The sequence below is a fragment of the Giraffa tippelskirchi genome, chromosome 9 (assembly GCF_054371585.1).
Source record: "Giraffa tippelskirchi isolate mGirTip1 chromosome 9, T2T-mGirTip1v1.2.pri, whole genome shotgun sequence".
Taxonomy (NCBI): domain Eukaryota; kingdom Metazoa; phylum Chordata; class Mammalia; order Artiodactyla; family Giraffidae; genus Giraffa; species Giraffa tippelskirchi.
Window position 1 is genome coordinate 36250844 of NC_137283.1, and position 23772 is coordinate 36274615.

The window sequence follows — 23772 nt, forward strand, 5'->3', positions numbered from 1 at the left end:
TACCACTTTCAATTTCAAAAGTAAAGAAGGGGGAGTAGGGTCTTGCCACCAGGACCACTCCCCTTCTTCCCCCAGTCTTCACACCTCTCTAGGCCCTTGATCAAGTATGGGTAGGACTTGTTTATTTCAAGCTGCTATTTATTTTTTTTCTCTTCCTGTGCCATGGAAAATTCTTGGCATCAGGCAGCCTCAGGGCAGCACTATTTTTATTTCCCCAGCAGAATAATTAAATTCAGGCTCAGTTGATTTTCCCCAGCAGAGAGGCTGTGGGCAAAACTGGATGAAGAGGCTGCTACAGAGGGCTGGTTGGAATGGGTTCCAGAGGGACTAGACACAATGATGTAAGTCACATTTACTGTGGATCCACATGGGGAGGAGGGAGCGAAGGCTTTGCTAATATCACTCAATCAGACCTTTCTGCTCAGCAGGATGGCCATTAGAGCTGGATGGAGCTGTACGAATGATCTAGACTGGGGGTCAGCAAACCATAGTCAAGGACCAAATCTGGCCAGCTGCCTGGTTTTGTAGATGAAGTTTCACTGGACGGTAGCCATGGCCATTCATTTTCATATTGTCTATGGCTGCTTTCAAGGTACAAGAGTGAAGATGCTGTCACAGACCATATGGCCTGCAAGTCCAAACATATTTATTGTCTGGGCCTTTATAGACAAGATGTATCGATCACTGACCTAGACAAGGAACACTCACAACGTATTATGTGGGTGCTACTAGCCTTCCAGGATTCTCTATCCAAAAGGATGTTGTGGTCAAATACATTGGGAAAATGCATGAACCTTATCTCCCCTCTTAGAACTTCACAAACCCCAACACCCTACTGCAACAGCCCCTGTCCACACTGTGCCCACAAGCACTGCACACTCTGACTTCTGTACACACCTGTGGCTCTTGTTCTAGGTTCTTGTTATTAGTTTTCTTTGCCTCCTGACTCAGGGAGCAGGACAAACTGGGAGTACTGGAGAATTAATGCCCTTGAAAGCAGACTTCAGCCAACGATGGACAATACAAGGGATAGAATTTCTCAGCTTCCTTGCCTATTGTTGTGAAAACTCTTGAGACATGATCTACACTGAATCCCAGAGCTCATCTGTGGGACCAAATCCCCACTGTCCACAGGGGTCAACCTGTTCATGAATGTACACTTTACTGATGGGCCTCACTTTCCCAAGTGGAGTTCTTTGAAATCACCTCCCAAAGGAACTCATTCTATTCTAATTCTTATCTTTAGGTTGTGCTTCCGAGGGAACTCAAACTAAGATATCTACCAATTAAAGGCTCTGAGAAGTCCTATAGTAAATGTAGACATGCCTTCTTAATATGGCCTTCAAGGCTTTTTTTTTTTTTTTTTAAATCTGGCTTCTACCCAACTTCCCAGCCTAATTTTTCTCAAGTCTCCCCTACTTAGCTCAAGTTTTTTTTCAATTTCTGATTCCACTATATTCTTAATGATGTTACTGTCCCCTAAGGTGACAGAAGAACTGATGTGTACTGAGAAGATACATGCCTTCTCACTTTTCACTCTGTAGCGTGACACTCTAAGTCTATAACTCATACGGCATTTGCATAGATCAATGGGCATAGATGCTGGTTGTGAACATGGGTTGTGTACATTTGCAATCAACGCAGCTTCCTAGGATACGGACATGAGTAAGAGCCTCACTTCTCAGGCTGAGGTACTCCAGGTACAGCTAATAGGGTTTCTGTGATGACATCCTCTTTCAGATTTTTGGCATCAGCCTGGGGGCAGCTCAGGCCCATTGAAATGAAGATCAGAACTGACATCGTGAGCAAGCTGGCTTTGTGTGTAGGCTCAAGGTGCTGACAAAAGCCTCCCTTTCTTCTGAGCCCAATCACCTGCCTCTAGCTTAATTCCAGAGGGGTTTCCAGAGTCAGGTTCCCAGTTCATTCTTACATGCTCCCCCAGAGATTAGAAGTGATTTCCGTTCTTCACCTCTCCTCCCTTTCTGACTTCAGGGAGGACATGGGTGGAGGAAGTCCAGCATGGACAGTTCATGAGTGATGAGCCACACTACTCTGGCATTTAATGTTTTCACTGTTCCACACATGCTCTTCAGGGGGCAGTCAGAGCTCCTCCATTGAAGACCAGAGTGTCAGGAAAATCGAAGTTCTCCTTTTCTCACTTTTAATTTCATTATTGATTTTCATTAAGCCCCTTCAGAGGCCCCCGGTACCTCCAGCCTTCTTCCCTTCAAAGAGAGAGATTTAGAGAAAGCAGCCAGTTTCCAGCTTTCAGAGACTGCGAGAGATGCTGCTGCCTCATGACTGTCCTGCTCCTGAGGTCCTCTGCTCTTTACCCAGTGAAGGGGGCAAAGGTTTCTTGGGATTAACCTGTTGTTTAGTCATTCAGTCATATCCAACTCTTTGTGACCCTATGGACTATAGCCCGCCAGACTCCTCTGTCCATGGGATTCTCCAGGCAGGAATACTGGAGTGGGTTGTCATTCCCTTTTCCAAGGGATCTTCCTGACCCAGGGATCAAATCTGGGTCTCCTGCATTGCAGGCAGACTCTTTACCATCTGAGTCACCAGGGAAGCCTTTAAGCTGTCCCACTGTGGACTGAAAATCTGCTTGAGGTCAAAGAATAGCCTTTCAGTAAAAAAAGAACAGGAAACTATAATGCAAAGCAGATGAGGCAAGTAAAATTGCTAAGAATATAAACATAAATCATTGAATTTTGAAAATGCTTTATCTTATTAAAAAAAAAAAAAAAGGCTTCCTGGTGGCTCAGCGGTAAAGAATCCACCTGCAATGCAAGAGACACCGGAGACCTGGGTTTGATCCCTGCGTCAGGAAGATCCCTTAGAGAAGGGAATGGCAACCCACTCCAGTATTCTTGCCTCGAGAATCCTATGGACAGAGGAGCCTGGTGGGCTACAGTCCATAGGGTTGCAAAAAGTTTGACATGACTAAAGTAACTCAGCATGCACATAAATGGCTGAGGTTCCCAAGTCAGTAAGACATAGAAGGGGCTGGAGTACACTTTGTGGCTCTGCCCCCAGATAGTCACAGCTGGAGGTGGCTCCGAGGTCTGAGCTCCTCTGTCTTGTCAGACTGTCCACTCCATGTGGGGTCCACTGGCTCCAAGATAGTGGGGATGCTTCACTCTCTGTCTTTGATCTTGAGAGTATTCTCTGCATGGCTGATTTGCTGGTTCTGAGCTAAATTAAAGCAAAAGCAATCTTAAACTGAGTGTAGATCTTCGTTCTGATCAATTTTTATTAGTAAAAGAAGCACAGTCTTTGTAATAAGACCCAGTTTGCTCATCTGCCAGGAAAGTACATCATGTTTTCTTTTCTTCATCAAGACATTAACCTGCATCCAAGCAAACATCTTAATGTTCCCCTTTTCCACCTCTTCTGTTTGAGAAGGACTCATTCATTCATTAATTCGTTCATTTCATATTCATCAAGCACCGCCTCGGTGCTATTCCAGGTGTTGAGGATACTGTACAAGACAGGCAGGGCTCTTGCTTTTAAAGATATTACTGACAAGCCAGTAAATGGCCACGTGAATTGTGTGACTTATGTAACACTTTCAAAACTGATATAAATCGTAGCTACAGATTTTAAATCTACAAAGCACTGAGAAATCATCAGTGTTTCTTTTTTCTTCTTTTCTTACTCTCTAGGATGCCTCCTGCTTACCAACATTTAGCCCTCTGTGTATTGGGCTTATACCACAGACTGCCAAGGTCAAAGTTAGAAAAGAGGAGTAGAAGAGATAGGATTTTACGTGATTAAACTTTGTGCATATACTCACTGGCACTTGTTATGATTTTCTTTAAGTCTTGGTTAATACAAAAGATTATTTCAGAACGGGAAGGGATTTGAGGAACATCTAGTCACAGAGCCCTTTTACTAGGTAAGGAAGAATCTGAGACATGGAAGGAGGTGAGCAGGAGCAGACCTGGGAGGAAAACTCAGGGTTCTATCCTCCACATCAGCATCCCCATTCCTCCACCTACATGTGCCTGTTGGGGACAGCCCCTCTCCCTTCCATGGCCTCCCTTCCGTCATTTATACTTTCTTCAAGCAAAACCACGAGCTAAAGGTCACAGAGGTTTTAAAATCCCACTGTCATCCCCCAAAGGAAAAATTCCCTTCTTGAATGACACAGAAAGGCAAGGAAAAGCAAGCTATATTGTTGCTGCTTCCCCCCTAATGCTTCTTGATTCCCCGTGGATTCCGGAAATGTGAGCTGCTGCTGCTTCTCTTCCTCTACCTCCTCTTGCTCCTTATTTTGGAGAATAACGTACTGTGATCACGTATAAGCCTTAAGTCACGGCGATGCTCTCCTTTGGGTAGTTTTCTATCCACTCGTCATTACAGAAGGGAGCCAGACTGCTGCACAAGAGAGATGCGGGTTGGAAACCTGGGTTTTATCTGCCACTTACTGCTCTGTGACCCTGGTAAGTCACTCGACCTCTCTAAAGTTCATCCTCTTTGGTGAAATGGAGATAATAATACCAATCTCTTAAAGTTATTTAGGGAATTAAGTAAAAGGCCATCTAGAAATATTTGAGTGTAGCAAATGCTCTATTAGGGGCAGCCATGGTCAAGAATAATGATTATGACCATCCGTCCAGAATGAGACAAATTAGAATGGATACGAGACATGTACACAGGCCCACTTTATATTCCTGATTTATGGGCTTCCTTAACTCTCACAGTGACTTGTTTAAGAAAACAGGCCCCATTCTGATCCCAACTTTAGATCTGAGAAAACATGAGGCTCACTCAGAAAAGGTGGAGGGCTTTCTCAGGGCCCCAGGGCTGGTGATGGCAAAGCTGGGACCAGAGTCCAGCCCTCTGCCTGGTTCTCTTCTCCAGGCTAGTGGTTCCTCCAGTGGCATAGAGCTCCCACCCATACCATCTGAATGCTCATGTGAAGTGGAAAAAATCAAAACCACGAACAGCCTCTAGTTAGTTACAGTTCATGTTTTGTCACCAAACGAGTATGAAAAACTTTAGCGTTCCTGGTTCTTAGATTCAGAATTGTGGATGAAGTGTTGAACACATGGGGCAAGAATGGAGTCCTCGTGCACAGGAATGGAAACCACGCTGAGAGCCCACTTTACACTGCTGCTAAGTCTGCTAAGTCGCTTCAGTCGTGTCTGACTCTGTGCGACCCCATAGACGGCAGCCCACCAGGCTCCGCCGTCCCTGGGATTCTCCAGGCAAGAATACTGGAGTGGGTTGCCATTTCCTTCTCCAGTGCATGAAAGGTAAAAGTGAAAGTGAAGTTGCTCAGTCGTGTCGGACTCTTAGCAACCCCATGGACTGCAGCCTACCAGGTTCCTCTGTCCGTGGGATTTTCCAGGCAAGAGTACTGGAGTGGGGTGCCATTGCCTTCTCCGCCACTTTACACTAGGCTTCGCTTATTTCAAAACTGCAACCCCTCTCCCCCACCAAAGGATCAAAGAGATCTGAAGCCATGTGTCCTAGATTGAAATTAGAGAAAACTGGCACAATGTCTTTCAGGCCTGAATTAGCTGGGTTATGGTTGCCCCTTGTCCATGGGCTGGATTGACCTTTGCCAGATTCTGGAAATTGGCCTTCCCGGCCCTTCTCAGAGCTCAGAATTCAGCTAAGAACTCTCTTCAGCTCTACCAGCGCCAAAGGTCAACTGATGTGCAGGACTTCTGTTGGTTTCCTTCCAGCCCTTTCCCCCTTTCTCACAAAGGACTGTTTAAAGCACATTCCTGATCTCACACTGGCACCCTTTTTTAGATGCTGAAATAAAGAAAATTAGGGGTTCTAGGACTGGGTATGTTTCTGTCATGCTCACCAAGTTGCAAGCGTGCTCACAGCTCTTGTACAGGAAGATCTTAACTATATTTAATCACAGGAAACTTCCCAGGGAGGCTCAGGTTACCTCCTTTTACACAGTGACAATGCAAGAAAGGCTTCACTTGGAATAACAAGGGAGATAATTCCATCAGTTCTCATGTTTGCTGAGCCTGTGCCTGAGAAGCAAATAACACTGCCCTGTTCATCCAAGTTATGGATTTTGTATCAGAGATTCTTATAATTTCCTCTGTCAGTCATTTCATCCCCAGGTCCTTTGTACCTTCTTTGAGAACCTGTCCATACACTTTGCAGGGAGAGTTCCCACAGGCCCTGCTGAGTAGGCACATGACTTTCATCCCTGGCCACAAACAACTTGATCTGCAGTGGCCCCTACTTGAATTCAGCCAATCAAGTTCTTGTTCCTGGGGACTGGAATTGGGTTTCTGAGATGCTACTGAGTGTTGGCTGAACATTTAAAGAGCTTCCCTGGTGGCTCAGAGGTTAAAGCGTCTGCCTGCAATGTGGGAGACCCGGGTTCAATCCCTGGGTTGGGAAGATCCCCTGGAGAAGGAAATGGCAACCCACTCCAGTATTCTTGCCTGGAGAATCCCATGGATGGAGGAGCCCAGCAGGCTACAGTCCATAGGGTCACAAAGAGTTGGACACGACTGAGCGACTTCACTCACTTAAAGAGAGAAGTCAAGTCAGTGATGGGAACTTTGTGTTTGGCTTTTGGGCCAAGAATCAGGAAAAAAGGCTAGTCAAGAAGCAGAGATACAAACAGAGGTAGAGGTAGAGATGAGGGAGAGACTTCTCTGCCCTTTCTTTATTTGCCACTGGACTTTGTAGATAAATATAACCTGTGCTATTTTCCTTTGTGTGTGTGTGCATGTATGTGTGTATGTAATTCCCATGGGCTTTGTTGTTTGCAATCAAGGGATCTCATGAAAGAATTGCGTCCATAATCTCACCTGTGATGACCAGTAACATTTTCAAGATGGAACCTTTGTTTGAAGAGTAGAGATCATGGTTCTGGAACTAGAACCAAGAGGTGAGGTTTCTGTGGATCTAGTGTCTTAGCACTGTTGTTCAGTTGCTAAGTTGTGTCATCTCTTTGTGATCCCATGGACTGCAGCATGCCAGGCTTTCCTGTCCCTTACTCTGACCTGGAGTTTGCTCATACTCATGTCCATTGAGTCAGTGACGCCATCCAGCCATCTCATCCTCTCTCTTCCCCTTCTCCTCATGCTCTCAATCTTTCCCAGCCTCAAGGTGTTTTCCAAAGAGTTGGCTGCTCCCATTAGGTGGCCAAAGTATTGGAGCCTCAGCTTCAGCTTCAGTCCTTCCAGTGTCTTAGGGTAATGCTCATCAATTTGTCTGTCACTGATGCTTCTCAAGGTTTTGCTCTGCTTTCATTCTTTGCATTGGGCTAAAACAGGTTCTAAAAATGATTTTCCCCTCAGAGGATAGTAACTTCCCATCCTTACGGGGAGCCCCGGGGTTGGAATGGCTCCAAGATTCTTCCTCACAGCACTGGCCAGGGTCTCTTTTTTCCTTCTCTGAAAGGTGTGAATTTGACCTTTTGATGGGTCACCAAGGTTGCCATATTCAGCTACTTTTGACTAAGATACAAAGGGCTTGGATGGAGTGCATCCCACAGATTCTATTTGAGGGATGCCAAATGGCTCTCCAGGCCCCAGCTGGAGAGCCACACTCTCTCACACACAGTGCCTGAAATGTGCACAGTTATTTTTGTTGAATTGTAATATTATTGCTCACGATGAAGTCTAATATTAAAACAAAATTGACAATGCCCACAAGGAGGGCAGAGAACTCAGCAATCTGCTTGCTGTGTGACTTTGGAAAAATCAAAACCTCAGTGCTTCGGTTTCCTCATCTGTGAGATGATAATACTAATACCAACCTCAGAGGGTTATGATGGGAGTTGAGTTAATATTTATGAAGTGCCTGGCACATGAGTTGAGTCCTGTTGAATGCAAATTCCTTCTATGAAAATGGTGACAGAGGGTAAAATCTGGGGCTTTCCCTGATAGGGAAAAAGTGTAGACTTTTGAACTTAGACGAAGGTTTGGAAAGTAAGGAGGGCTAAGGAATCTGGTTTTGGTGGATTTGGAACACTACAGGATGGGATAACAGGCTACCTAGGTGGTGCACTGGTAAGGAATCTGCTTGCCAATGCAGGAGACACAAGAGACATGGGTTTGATCCCTGGGTCGGAAAGATCTCCTGGAGGAGGAAATGGCAACACACTCCAGTATTCTTGCCTGTAGAATTTCATGGACAGAGGAACCTGGTGGACTATGCGGTTGCAAAGAGTCAGACATGACTGAGCACACACAGACACGTGCACACACACACACACATACACATACACACACACACACACACACACAGGATGAGATAACACTTCTCCAGACCAGGGGTGGAGGTTCTCCTTTGGAAAGGGTCCCTTAACATGTGCCTCTGAGGCTTACAGTGTTGGGTTGGAAGAAAAAGGGGAGGTGAGAGAGGTAAGTTAGGAAGCTACAATAATTCTGGAATGAAATAAAGTCTTGGTGAAAGTCTATCTCAAAGACTTAGGCATTGATTGATGTGTGTGTATATTTTAAACTCAGGAATTCAGGTATATCCACAGGGAATGTGTGTCCTGAGGACATGACCATTTTTAGATCATATTCTCAAGGAACTGTTGGTTAAATCATGGCCATAAATTAGAAAGATATTGGGGTTTATGGGGGTTTAAGTCATATATAGGCAGAATTCACATAAAGTAAGATTCACCCCTCTTTTGCGTGTGCGGTTCTAAGAGTTTGACAAATGTGTGCAGTCATGTACCCATCACCGCAATCAAGCTATGGAACGTCTCCATCCCCCTAAAAGTGCTTTCATGCCCATCTTTGATAATTCCATGTCCTAGCCCCAGTCCTTGCAGCCACTGTTCTGTTTTCTTCCTCTGACAGTTTTGCCTTTTGCAGAAGGCCAGTAGAGCTTCTCTGACCTTTGATCCCAAATCACGTGATAACAACTCTTTCAGCAACCTGTAGCCCTTATCACAATTATAATTATTCTGTATAAGAAATTGATTGATAAAATGTTCACAGTCTGTCTCTTCTGCTAAGACTGGCAGGCATGTCTGAGGGCAGAGATTGGCTGGTTCATTATTTTGTCCTTAGCAATACTATCAAGTAGAAGCTCAATACACATTGTTTGATGAATGAATGAATGAGGGGCTCAGTGACTATAAGGGAAGTGCTCTAAGACACTACTGACACAGCAAAAGCAATGCAATATTTGGTGGTATCAAACCTATTATATTATAAAGCATCAGAGATTATATAATGTCATTTAAACATTCCTGAAGTATGTGCATAGATTTCTGTAGTGACAATGGGACTAAATATTAGCAATCACACCCACCCTAGGCAACCCCAGGTGCATGATCAGTACCTTCAATTGATCAAAAATAAAATGAAAGAATTTTAAATCATTTAACATTGTCTTTTACCATTAATTTGCCTAACTATACATTTAAAGCTGATTATTGTGTAATTTTTACACTCCATATATTTTGGAGCAAATCTGACATTATAGTGATGCTTAACAGTAAGACCATGAAATCCTCAAAATCCAGCTTATTCTCTGTGTGTTCATCAAGTTCAGAAAGGAGGTCTTTGTACCTTGCTTTGGTTTCTTGTCCCTGTAAGAATGAAAAGCAAAAAGCCTAATTCATTGTGCTGCCTTGGTTCTATAGATAATAACCAGTAGTAAACATGTTATTAACAACATGTCAAGTTGCTACCAGCACTACTAGTAAAGCAATGTGTTAAATCTTTTCATGGGTTATCTGAGTGCTCACAGTGACCTTATTGAATATGTATTATTTTCCCATCCTACAATGCAAGGCCAGAGACTCAGGGAGAATAAAGTAATTTGCCCCAAACTTCCCTGGTGGCTCAGATGGTAAGAGAATCTCCCTGCAATGCAGGAGACCTAGCTTCTAGCCCTGTGTCAGGAAGATCCCGTGCAGAAGTGAATGGCTATCCACTACAGTATTCTTGCCTGGAGAAATTCATGGACAGAATAGCCTGGTAGGCTACAGTTATTGGGGTCACGAAGAGTCAGACATGACTGAACAACTAACACCACATCATCACAGACATCTATGAACCAGGATTCATTGGATTGGCTACCTGATTCTGGAGTCCTCACTCAACTGCTAAGCTATATTACTTCTCTACAAATACAGTTACTGTTATGCTTTCTGATTTTCAAATTATAATCCCTTTGTTATTGGGGGTATCCACTATGTGATCTACTGAGTTTGATTATCCAGAAAAATGAAGTCAAATATGTTAAAAGAAAGTATGTGCTTTGAAAGATTGTTCAGCGCTTAGCTTGATCATAAATCAAACCAAAGTTCATCAAACCTCAGAAACAGACTGAAGAAAAACCTGTGAAAAGCATATAAATGGTGAAACTTTTCAGTTCCAAGCACAGCCTGTGAAATATCTTCCCAAGTGGCATAAAAAAAAAAACATTAAGGTCATTTGATTCACTGCATTTAGTTTAACCCCAAACCCTCACCCATGTGCTGGCTATAAAAAAGCTCATTGCAGCAATGACTAAGGCACTTCAGGAGTGATGATACATCCCTCTCACAGGCTTAAGAACTTTCACGTCTTCCAGGCTGCTCCTCAAGAGGCAACACTTACCAGTGAAGGCGGAAGGACCTACGTCTGCCTCCCTCAGAGCCAGCAGCCCTTGACTAGTGTGAAGCACACTGTTTACCCCCATGTCAGAGATGGCTGGAGGTCTATCTCCTCTCTTTTTGCTGTGCATTTTAAGAGCACGGAGCTGATGGAGGTCCAGTCTTTTGGGGGGCCTGACCTGCCATCTTGCTTTTATATCTTCTTAGCAGTGCATTTAGGTGCTCAGTTTTATTATCTCTGACTGACTACAGGGGGATAAATAAGATCCCCCAAATTATGTTTAGGCTTATGAGGAAGGACATGTTTCAGACCCTGGACTCAGCCAGAAGGTCCAGCTCAGTTTCCCAGAGAACCCTGTGTGAAGATTTAGGAGGAAGCCCAGTTGGTTACGGAGACTCTTATGCTGTACCTGCCTTTGGCACTCTCACAGGGCAGAGCAGGGAAGTTGGTCCAAGACAGCATTCTGCCATGATGCTGCGTGTCTGGCAGTGGGGCTGCTCAGTGGGACCACTGAGACTGAGGCGGGTAGGGATGAGCAGTCCCCCCAAGCCCCTGCAGTACTACGTCTCTTCTGGAGGAGAGGGTGGGATTGCCCTGTGATCTGGCTGAGTCTGCTGCTAGAGAGCCTGGAATCATCTACCTTTCCTGGGTTTAGTCTACACTGAGGGGCATGAGGCTGAGATGTCTTTCCTGGTGACTTTGGTTTTAATTCTTTTCCTCTGATGTTCTCAGAGGGATAGTGGATCACATCAGAATGAGACTCATCCACTAGGTCCTCATTCTCACACTTGTCAAAACTTGCCAAGTACATGCAGTGTTGTTTTTTTCTCTGAGATTTGTCATTTCTTTTGGCCCCTGATGCAAACTGAAGATATAGGATTTGCTCTCCCACCCTCTCTGTAAAGATTCCCCAGAACTTTGGATCTCTTGTCAAATCTTATCTGATGTTTCTGGCAGAAAAAGATAGCTTTAAAAAAATATATTGCAAAAACAATACATGTTTAATATTTGACATACAGAAAAAAATGGAAGAATGTAAAAATAACTCTTTACCTAAAGATAGCTAACTATTATTAACAATTCTTTTCAGTCATTTTTCTGTGTCTCACATGGTAGTCTCTGTCTCTCTCTTTCACACACACATATGCACAAGCTATTTTTTTACTTTATTATGGAACAATGACAAATATAACTGTATATATTTAAAGTGTACAATGTGATGATTTGATACATATGCATTGTGGAATGATTACCAAGATCAAGATAATTAACATATCCATCACCTCACACAGAATTAACGTGTGTGTATGTGTGTGGTAACAATGCTTAAGACTTACTCTCAGAGACGCTCAAGTATGCAGTACCTCATTACTAACTATAGTCATCACGCTGTGGATTAGAGCTTTGGAACTTATTCTTATAGCTGGAAATGTGTACCCTTTGACTTAAATCACCCCTTTCCCCCAGCTCCTGGCAACCACCATTTTATTCACTGTTTCTGTGAAACAGGCTTTTAAAAAAATCACTTATTTGTGGAATAAAAAAAAAACCAAACAAAAAACACTTCACACATACTCTTTGGAAATAATCCTAGGAAGCTGTACCTTTGACCCAGACTCCCCAGTGGATGGCACCTTATGTAACTGTAGTATGTAAAACCATATATGTAACTGTAGTACGCTAAAACCATATACATATTTATATTTTAAAGGAACTTCTCTTTTATGTATTTCAGAATACACATAGAACCTGAGAGACTGTTTCCTTTTAAGTTTTTTCTCTCTCTGCCTACCATTAAATGTTGATGGTTTAGGTTCAGCATGAGGCCCTCTTTTCTTCTTACCTGTTGTCCCAAGGCTACTATTTTCTGAGGTTTGAACACATACTGCTGGTAGAATGTAATGTGATTTTAGCTGATGTGAGAATAAATATTAGATAAGAATGTACAGTCATCTATGTTTTTTACTATCTTCCACTTCCACTCACTGAATTTACATTTAGAATAGTGATCAAGTTTCTTTATAAAATAATTTTAAGTAGAGTGTTAACTTAAAAAGTTCTAAGTAAATTTTAATACAGACTATAGGCAGATACAGGAAAAATACTGAAGATAGGGGACTTTCCTGGTGGTCCAGTGGCTAAGACTCCGTACTTACAATGCACAGGGCCTAGGTTCAATCTCTGGTCAGGAAACTAGATCCCACATGCTGCAACTAAGACCTGGTGCAGCCAAATAAATAAATAAATACTTAAAAAAAAAATACTGAAGATAGTATTCAAGTGGCTGAGGTTTGAGAAAGATGCCGCTAGATGATTTAGGTCATTCCCTCTGATCACTCACTTAATACAGATCTCTATTCAGACCTTTCTGCTCACATATCCTATTGCTGTCTGAGTTTATCAACTTTAAAATTTCAAGGACACCTTAAGCTTGACTCAAGCTGACAGAACTCATCACCTGCCCCCACCTCCCACCCCATCTCCAATCTGATTCTTCTCCAGTCTTTCTCTTCTCTGAAAATGGATTCACCACCCATTTCTTCCCACAATCAGAACTGACATATCATTATTTGCTCCCCCCTCATTCTTCAACCCTCACAGCAGATCCTGTTCATTCCACCTTCCAAAGGCCCCTTATACTTGCCACCTTAGTCCAAACCAATGTCTTCTTGTGTTTGGATTCCTTCCCCACAGTTCCTCTCTTCCTTGCCTCACTCCCCACCCTCATGGAGTCTCATCTCCTACTGCAGCTGGTGTAATTTCTTCCTCAGGAATTGAGAAACCATCCCTGGCTTCCTCCTGCCCACAGGCTATGCCTCTGTAAGACAAGACTTCTCACGACCTGCCTGGCTTCCTCCCTCACTGCTCTTACTTCCCTCCCCCTTCTCACTAATACTTACTGGACCTCACAGGTCTTTGACATGCTTTACATCAGATTCTCTACTTGGAATGCCACCACTCCCCCCCAGCCCCCACCCCTTTTTAATCTCATTTTTCAGATCACAGCTATACCTTAATTTTCCAGGAGCTCTTTTTTGACTACCAAGCCCAAAATGGTCCCTCTGTTTTACATTTTCATGCCAGTTGCTATGGTGTGGCTCACATTTCTTGCTGCCTGTTAACTGTCTTACCTCTGTGAAATTCTTAAATTGGGTTTGCAGCAGATTTTTCGCAGTGGCTTTTCCAAGTTTACCATCAGGGTCAGAAGAGTTTCCGAAAACCAGAGCGGCGGTGGCAATGGCTTTTTCCAGATCTGAGCCCTTGCGCAGAGCTGTGAGAGAAGAAATGTACAACCGTGTAGCCTAGGTTAGAAATGACCCTCCCAACCATCAGGCTCCTCCTTCCAGGGGAACCTGGGGAGCAGCACTGGAAGGTGTGTGTCAATGTGATCTTGACCTTTGGCTTTTTGCCACCTATCTGAGGGTGGAACACATCCAGTGTTTGATCCTGGACCTTTAAACAATGGAGAACAAAAGTTCCTTCAGTAGCAAATACAATTAGTAGAATCAGGATGAGATTTAGCCCCTGCTTGCCATATGACCTTGGGAAAACCCCTGACCTCTCTAAGCCTTGGTTTTCTGATGTGTAATTTCATTTAGTCAACAAATATTTACAGAGCATCTACTATGTGCTTGGCTCAGTCCCTGGCATTAAGACACTTCATTGAGTAAGACAAAGTCCTTCTCTTGTGGAGTTTATATTCTGTGTCAGAGCATCACACAGGCCAGTGTGGTAAAGGAGAATGACATCCAGGACAAGTCCTCTGATATCACAATAGATAAGGGATCTCTTTGAATCATGTCCTCAGTCACAGTGATCTCCCAGCTGGTTTCTCTGGTTTAAAGTATGGTGCTAACTCAGTCCTTTCCAGTGGGGAACACACAGTGACACCTGAGAACTACACAAGGTTCAGTGAAGAAAACTCTTAGCCTCTCTGCTCCCTCAGCCCTCAGTACATCCCCTATTATAGAACTTCTCCCACTTTATACTTATTGCATGTTTGATCACCTTTCTCTCAAACTGGAATGCAAGCTCCATGAGGCTACAGATCATATTTTTTTTTAATCACTATACTCCCAGTGACCAGCAAAAATGCCTGCTATGTAGTTGTTGTTCAGTCGTTAAGTCACGTTCAACTCTTTGTAATCCCATGGACTCCAGCACACCAGGCTTCCCCATCCTCCACTCTCAGAGTTTGCTCAAACTCCATTGCGTTGGTGATGCCATCCAACGATCTCATCCTTTGTTGCCCCCTCCTCCTCCTTCAATCTTTCCTAGCATCATTGTCTTTTCCAATGAGTTGGCTCTTCACATCAGGTGGCCAAAGTATTGGAGCTTCAGCTTCAGTATCAGTTCAGTTCAATTCAGTTGCTCAGTCATGTCTGACTCTTTGTGACCCAATGGACTGCAGCACGCCAGGCCTCCCTTCCATCATCAACTCCTGGAGTTTACTCAAACTCATGTCCATTGAGTTGGTTATGCCATCCAACCATCTCATCCTCTGTCGTTTCCTTCTCCTCCTGCCCTCAATCTCTCCCAGCATCAGAGTCTTTTCAAATGAGTCAGTTCTTTGCATCAGGTGGCCAAAGTACTGAAATTTCAGCTTCAGCATCGGTCCTTCCAATGAATATTCAGGACTGATTTTCTTTAGGATTGACTGGTTTGATCTTCTTACAGTCCAAGGGACTCTCAAGAGTCTTCTTTGCAGGTCTCATTAAACACTGTTGAATGAATGAACAGGAAGAAAAGAAGAGAAAAAGAAAATCCAATAGCTTTCTGCCCAGGTAATGTTAATGTGCAACAATCGTGGATTCAAAGAAAGATGATCAGTCTGAACACTGACTTCTGTATGGAGCACTTACTGTGTTCCTGGTAATTCCTAAGCTGCTCATACACAACCAGAAGTGGCCTCTGCCCTCATTGATCATAATCTAGTGGGATAAGAAACAGTAATCAAGAGGATATGGATGCATACATATGGGTTTATTTTATATATATATATATAAAATTGTTTCTCTATATACACATATATGATGCACATGTACAACACATGATGTATGAGGCAAAGAAGGTATAAAGACAGAAAAAAATAGAAAATTACAGAGTGGGTCTGGGAGAAAAAGTACTGATATAGGTGGTCTTGGAGGCATCTCTAGGTAGATTATTATTTAAGCTAAGACCAATATGAGAGGAAGCACCTGTCAGTAAAGGGTGGAATGAATCAGCCTGAGATAAGGGTGGTGTTCAGAGTTCCAGGCTCAGGAAGCCCCATATAAGAAGGCTCAGGTCAGGAGTATGGCACACTGGAGGAGCTGAAAGGACAGTTGCGGCTGGAGTCTAGAAGCTGAAAGTGTTTGATTAGAAAAGTGGGCAGGGGATAGACCATGCTGAACTCCTAGGTGATGGAAAGGAATCAGGATTTTCTTCAATGGTTAAAGAGACGGCATTGAAGAATTAAGGTTTGTTTTTTTTTTTTTCCCAATCAAAGTTAAATGGAAGGACAACAGTCAAGAGGAATAGGTGAAGGGAAAGAGTGTGTGGACATTCTCAGTTTTCACTGTATCTCTGAACAGAACTCAGACCAAATGGTGAGGCTATAATTTCTGTCCATAAATATCTGCCAAAGCATTCTAATCAAGGTGTTGGCCTCCATTGCAGAATATCTTGGATGTTTTCAGTTTGGGGCTATAAATAAAGCTTGTAAGAGCATTTGTATGTAAGTTACTATATAGACATGATTTCTATTTCTTTGGAAAAAATGCCCAAGAATACAATTGCTGGGTCATATGGTAAGTGCATTTCTTGTTTTTAAGAAACCATAAACTGTTTTCCATAGTGGCTATACCATTTTACAGGCCAATGGGCTTCCCTGGTGGCTCAGATGGTAAAGAATCCACCTGCAATGTGGGAGACCTGGGTTTGATCCCTGGGTTGGGAAGATCCGCTAGAGGATCCCCATGGACAGAGGAGTCTAGTGGTCTATATATAGTCCATGCAGTCACAAAGAGTCAGACAAAACTGAGCGACTAAGCACATACACAGCAATGTATGAGAGATCCAGTTTTCCTTTACCTTTGCCAGCATTCAGGGCTGTCACTATTTATTATTTTAGCCATGCTGATATGTGCATAGTGACATCTTACTGTGGTTTTAAATTGTATTTCCTAATGGCTAATGATGCTGAATGTCTTTTCATGTGCTTATTTGCCATCTGTATATCTTCCTCAGTGAAACATTTATCTGTTCAGATCTATTCATGGATTTTGCTAAGTTTCTAACTGAATTAAAAACTTTTTTGAGGTTTGAGAGTTCTAAATTTTTCAAGATACAAGTCTTTTTTAGGATATGTGATGTGCAAATATTTTCTCCCTGTCTTTATATTGTGTTTTTATTCTCCAATGGGGTCTTTTGTGAAGAAGTTTTTTTATTTTTATCATGAAAAATTTATCAATTTTTCCTCTTATGAAAGATTTGCCCTAGGTATAATTAAACATTTTATAATTTTGTGTTCTACGTTTAAATCCATGATCCATGTTCAGTTAATTTGTGTGTAAGATATGAGACTTGGATAGCGGTATATTTTTTGTAACCTGTGGATGACCAATTGTGTCAGTACCAACTCTAAAAAATTCTATCCTTACTCTGTTGAATTAGTTTTGCATTTTGGTCGAAAATCAGTTGAGCATATTAGTGTGAGCCAATTTCCAGGTCCCTTATTCTGTTTCACTTAACTATATATTTATTCCTCTGTCAGCCTCATACTATTTTGATTCCTGTAGCTATCTCGTAAGCCTTGACACTGAAGATTCCCCCCACTGTCTTCTTTTCCAAAATTATTTTGGCTATTTTAGGGCTTCCTCTTTTCCACATAAAGTTTAGAATAAGCTTATCTGTTTTCAAAAAAAACCTGAATTTTGTGGTATTTCATTGAACTTACAGAGCAACTTGGGGAGAACTGATGTCTTCATGAGGTTGACGGTTCCAACCCATGAGCACAGTGTGTCTTTCCATTCATTATACTGTTTTATAGATGAAGATAGGATCTGCTCTTGCTGAGGACACACTAACAAGCGACAGGGCTTGAATCCGATTTCAAGCTAAAACATAAGCCTCATGAAGACAGGGATATTTTGCCCGTGGAATCTTCAGCACTTAGAGAAGTGCCTAGCATACAGGAAATGCTTCACAAACATTTATTCAATAAATGTCTATGGAATCTGTATCCTCCGCCTCTTCCGCCTTGATTGCCTCTTTGGCTACTAATCCTCAGTCTCATTCTGACCTATGGCTTCTGTCTGCTCATCCAGTGGCTGGCCCTTCATCTAGCCTACTATTCCAGCCTCAGAAAGTTCTCTGTGTCTTTGGGTTCTTTGTTGAGCTCGTTCTCCTCCCATCCTTATTCACCTCTTCCCTTCACTTCTGCCACATCTTGAAACCCGTATTAAAACTCAGATTGTCTTCAGTTACCCAAGATTTTCCTGCTCATCAAAACACAAAGGAGATGGCCTATTTCTTGTAGCTCATGTCTGCCTTTCCTCAGCAGCCATGTATGTGTTTGAGTGGGTGGGGAGCTGTACGATGTACCCTTGAATTTAAGTGGCTAAAAAATAAACTTTGTGTATAAATAGTCTTGTTTTCAACAAACAAATTGTTTAGAGGAAATGTCTGAATTCCTTAAGAGGTAAATATCCTTTCTGTAATTTTTGCCAGTTTTTTTATTAATGACTTGTAATAACTAGAGAGGGCTTTAATATGAGCTGTTCTACTGGGTCTGAGACTTCTCAGGGGACACCATAACCTCTTCCTCTCCTGAACATGCCCTTCTGGCAGGGAGTGGGTGAATTTCCAAGGTGTGAGTGAGCTTGAACATAAGGACGGGCACTTTTCTTGTTTACTATGTGCCAGGTGCCTTTCTAACATAATCCTGTTTAACGCTTTGTAAAGCCAGAAAGGTGGGTGCTCTTTGTGTCTCAGCTTTGCATATTGGACAATGACACGTGGAGAGATTAAGAATCTTAAGGCCACACGGCTCAGGAGTGGCAGGGGCGGGATTTCAGTCTGTCTGCCTTCAAAGGCCACAGAAAGATCTGCCAGTTTGGAATAAGTCCTTCTAAGAGCATCTCCATGGAGGCTGTGGAAACCAGACACTTCCCTATCCTCTGATGAAGTTCAGGTCTGCCTGCATTTGAGACGGAGACTCCATCTGGACTAGCCCACTTCTTTCCCTTCTCCTCCATTCTTTTAAACACAGCATGGATTTTCCCCCAACTGTAAAATAACATATGCTTGTGTTAAAAACAGAACAAGAAAAACATTAAAAATAAAAGATAACAAGGAGCTCCGGTTATCCTACCGATACTGGTGATACTTTGCAAGGCGTTCTGGTTTCCTGTTTTTATGTTTGAGTTCTTCCCTTAGTAAAACTCAGCGTGTTGCCTCCTAATTCCTGACCTGTCTGCCTCATGGAGTTGTGAGCGAATACGTGAAAGCATATCGTGAAGAGTGAAGTGCTATTAAAAATGCAAAGGCTCGATGTTTGTTTTTTGGCGTCGTTTATCAGCTCTTGCCTTTGGAGTGGAGGTGGTGGAGAGGGTGTTACACTAGGCACTTCATGTCCATCTCTCCTGTTAGTTTCTATCTCACTTTTTACCATTTAATGATACTAATCTGTCTGTAGTTTCTTATAACCCTATCTTCCCAACAAGTTCTTATCGCCGGGCTCTGTCCTAGTTCTGGGGAGAGAGCAATAAGCAATATTAAGAGAACAATCCTGGAGTTTGAGTTCTGAAGGACAATAGTAATGAATGATTATGGATTCCATGCTCTATAAGCCAGCCACTCCTTTATGGGACATATGTGATTCGAATCATTTAATCTTTACATCTGTCCGTCCTCTCAGGCGGTCCCAGTATCATCTCTGCTTTATACATGAGGAAACTGAAGCACAGAGAGGTTAAGCAGCTTGCTCCAGGTCACACAGGCAGTCTGGCCCCTCACCATGATGCATACAGTCTCTAGACGTTGTTTTTCAGACAGTGTATTCTCAAACTCTGGAATTGGGCTACATGTTCCTGCTTTGTGCTCTACTTCCCTAAACATAAACTTGTCATAACCTTCACATTGAAACACTCTGTTTACTTGTCTCAATTTCCTTCTACATCAGTGCTGTCCAAAAGAAATATAATACAAGCCCCAATTATAATTAAAAATTTTCTAAGTAGCTACATTAAAAACATTACGATAAAACAGATAAAATTATTTTAAAAATATATTATTTAACCCAATATGTCAAAATATAACTTCAGCCTGTGATCAACATGAACAAAGTATTCAAATGTTACACTTTTTTCCCCTACTAAGTCTCTTACGTCTGATATGTATTTTACACTTATAGCACATTTCTATTCAAACTAATTGCATTTTAAATGTTCCATATCCAGGTGGCTAGTGGGTACCATATTGGACAGTGCAGCTCTAGAGTATATGTTCCCTGAGGGAAGTCCCTGCATCTTATTCATCTTTGCATTCATTCCCAGGCCCTAGCATGTTGTGTGCTGGACTGAACTGACTTGAACTTGAGAACCATCCCTGCCTCTTTCGCCTCAGGTGCTCTGGAACGTGGAACCCTAAACATGAAATATTTCATTTAGTGAGTTCCTCATATTGCAGATAGTGACTGCAGCCATGAAATTAAAAGATGCTTACTCCTTGGAAAGCAAGTTATGACCAACCTAGACAGCAGATTAAAAAGCAGAGACATAACTTTGTCAACAAAGGTCCGTCTAGTCAAGATGATGGTTTTTCCAGTGGTCATGTATGGATGTGAGAGTTGGGCTATAAAGAAAGCTGAGCACAGAAGAATTGATGCTTTTGAACTGTGGTGTTGGAGAAGACTCTTGAGAGTCCCTTGGACTGCAAGGAGATCCAACCAGTCCATCCTAAAGGAGATCAGTCCTGGGTGTTCATTGGAAGGACTGATGTTGAAGCTGAAACTCCAATACTTTGGCCACCTGATGCAAAGAGCTGACTCATTGGAAAAGACCCTGATAATGGGAAAGATTGAGGGCAGGAGGAGAAGGGGACGACAGAGGATGAGATGGCTGAATGGTATCACTGACTCGATGGACATGGGTTTGGGTGGACTCAGGGAGTTAGTGATGGACAAGGAGGCCTGGCGTGCTGCGGTTCATGAGGCTGCAAAGAGTCGGACACGACTGAGTGACTGAACTGAACTGAACTGAATATTTTAGTGTAGTAGAAACACAACTCTCATTTCTATAAGGGATCAGAATGACCTTAGTTTAGAACCCCTAATATTACTTATTTTTCAAATGAAGAAGATCTACAGGAGAAAAGTGGCTTGTACAAGTTTGCATCAGTTGTATATGGCAGAACTAAAAACTGATCTCTGCTCTTTTCTTGCCAGATCAATAGTTTTCCCAGTACTCCAGCACTTCTCAAATTTTCGACTATAAATCTACTTTGTATGCTAGAGGCTAGAGGTATTCTATCCTCATTCCATCCACCTCCCCCAAAAGGTCAAGGGCATAAGTAGCAGGAAGAGAAAATGTGGATTGGTACTGACTTCTATTCCATGATCTAGCCCTGTCTGATTTCACTGAATAAAACTTAAAATTACCAATGAATAAAACAAATTCTGGCAAGATGAGCCTGATTTACCCTGCGTTTTCTTAAGGCATGAGAATAAATGTGACCCAACGGTCTAAGGTAAGGGATGATAGAATTATGATCCCCCCTCAACCTCCCAAAGGGGGTTGTTATGTGAGAAATGTCATGTATATTCATCATGTCGTGGACATGATATTTTGTCACTGACAATTGTCAAAAAATGCCTGAAGTTGTGAAACAGAAATCATGGATAACTTGTGCTACAATGGTGTAAAAATAATGTTTTTGTCAAGATGAAGATTTATTTAAATAAAAATATTAAGTGTCTCCTTTGAAGACATAGACCAGCCATCTAAGAGGGAAAATAACTACAATATAGTGGAATCCAGCTGTACTTGTTACTCTGTAAACAAGCCACATGTTTTGGAGTAAGATAATGATCCAAGTACATGAGTGCATCTTTTCTTTCATTGTTATTTCCATGAAAATATTGTTCTCTCTAAAGATACTTTACCTATAAAGTGAAATTCTAAAGGCAAATGTTTACACTTCAGGAGTTTGGCACACTATATTTTGCTCAATCAACAGAGGCAGTTGGGGATTGACTTCGTCCTGAGTACCACTGAACATTCATGCATCAGATGCTGATGGGCTCGCTCTGGACACACTGTGGATGCCACCTATAGAGGGCCATCTGGCCACGTGGGATGAACACTGAATTAGGAGTCAGGGATCCATACACCTGTTATAGCTCAGCCTTTAAATTTGGGTGAGTTAATTCCTGTCACTGGACCTCAGTTCCCAAATGTTTACAAAGGACATTATAAATGTTTGATGATTTATCCATAAGTTTTCTTATATCACTGCCCTATTACTTTTAACTCTTGGCATGCTCTCCTGGTAGAGAAGCAACACATACATCTCCATCACCCCAGGCCTTACCTTTTATTGAAGCCAGCTGTTTGGATATTGAAATGCTGCCAACAAAACGAAAGAAACATAATGATTCAGGGAGTTTGGGTATTGATATCAGCATCAAAAGTAAGGTAATACAATGATTTAAAGATTATTTTCAGTAAATTTGGACTGAGTGTTCTGATGGAGCACCTGCCTGTCTTACAAAATCCTTTCTCCCTTGTCATATGGTTAAGAAGTACTTGACAATGGCTGGCCTATGTATACTAGTCTTCTGTGTAGTCTTGTGAGCATGTGAGCAAATAACCTCTAATGGAAAAAGAGAACTGACCACCTTCTATTTAGGCTCTTCTGTGCCCTTTCCTGTTTCTAGCCAATTAACACAGAAATTATCAGGAGCACCTTGGAAGCTTCATCCTGAAGCCCCATCAGCCTCGGGCCCTCCATGGTGGCATGGAGTAAAACTGCCACAGACTTGGAATTCCTACTCTGAACCGTCACATGAAAAAGAAAAAAAATATAACTTCTTTTCTGTAAAACCTAAGGATTTGAAAGGAATTTGGTTTTGGCACTAACTAATCAAGAGACTGTGACCCTCGGGGCCTCAATTTTCTGACTTATAAAGTTAGGAAGCTGGACTCTGATATCTTGGAGTTTTTATGGTCTTCTCTATGAGATACTCTTCTTTTTTTTTTTTTTTTAATAATTTCTTTTAGTGTGGACAATTTTTGAAATCTTTATTGAATTGGTTATAATATCATTTCTATTTTATGTTTTGGTTTTTTGGGCCACAAGACTTGTGGGATCTTAGCCCCCTGACCGCAGGTCAAACTGGCACCCCCTGCATTGAAAGGCAAAGTCTCAACTGCTGGACCACCAAAGAAGACCCTCCAATATTTTCTACTCTTGATTTTCTAAAAACCCTGCACCATCATTATCCCCTTCATAAGATAATGTGACCTTCATCCTATGTACGCTTTGTACAACATATACTTGCAATATGGCTCGTGTTAGTATTTTTTTTGCCACGATCTCCTCCATCAGTCTGTGAGGCCCTTGAAAACAAGAGTTCTGCAGATTCTCCATATCTTCTACCCTTGGCCCTGCGGAATACCTGGCACCTATTAAGTGTTCAAATTTTTTTTCAACTAAAGTAGGTTCCCTAAAGGGAATTACATAAGGAAGATATTTTTCATTTGGTAGCCGTAATTCCACACATTTGAATGATCTGAAATCATTTCCTTCTCTCATCGATACTTGAAACAATATGTCATACTGCAAAATCATTACCAATTTTGATTTACGAATGTTTTTCAAGAGGCAATCAAAGACATTTGTGTTAATTTTATTACCTTTTCAGTTTGCAACCAAAGCTGCAAATTTGTTCTCTTTAATTTTCCAACTCAATTTACAGATGTATTGAAGTGGGTAATAAGCACCACGCTTGCACGATCTTGGCTACCAGGTCATGGATATAACTCTTTGGAAATATACCTGCAAGCCTAAATGAAACTCAATAAAGGAGAGTCAACTGACCTTTTGGGCATGTTCTTAGGTGCTAAAGTAGATGCTGGGGCTGCAGGAGGATTGGGCTCCCCTTCCAAGTGGAGTGCTTGGTCCTGAGTACTGTGCACACAGCCACACATACTCTGGTCTCTTGTTGTGTGTC

The 23772-nt window shown here is 42.2% G+C and overlaps 1 protein-coding gene and 1 long non-coding RNA gene across 3 annotated transcripts in view; both read right to left on the reverse strand.

Moving 5' to 3' along the window:
* Positions 1–6857, reverse strand: part of LOC145519795 (uncharacterized) — a 66556-nt gene extending 59699 nt beyond the window's left edge. For both annotated transcript variants that reach the window (XR_014063921.1, XR_014063922.1), the window contains exon 1: positions 6801–6857. This is a non-coding gene — a long non-coding RNA (uncharacterized LOC145519795). The remainder of the gene's footprint in view (positions 1–6800) is intronic.
* Positions 6858–9333: 2476 nt separating this feature from the next.
* Positions 9334–23749, reverse strand: SNTN (sentan, cilia apical structure protein). Its single transcript, XM_081524546.1, has 4 exons — positions 23640–23749; positions 22131–22165; positions 13691–13830; positions 9334–9547 (listed from the first exon to the last, which is right to left on the reverse strand). Exons 1-4 carry the CDS (start codon positions 23747–23749, stop codon positions 9389–9391), a joined length of 444 nt encoding a protein of 147 aa, XP_081380672.1. The 3' UTR covers positions 9334–9388.
* Positions 23750–23772: the final 23 nt, after the last annotated feature.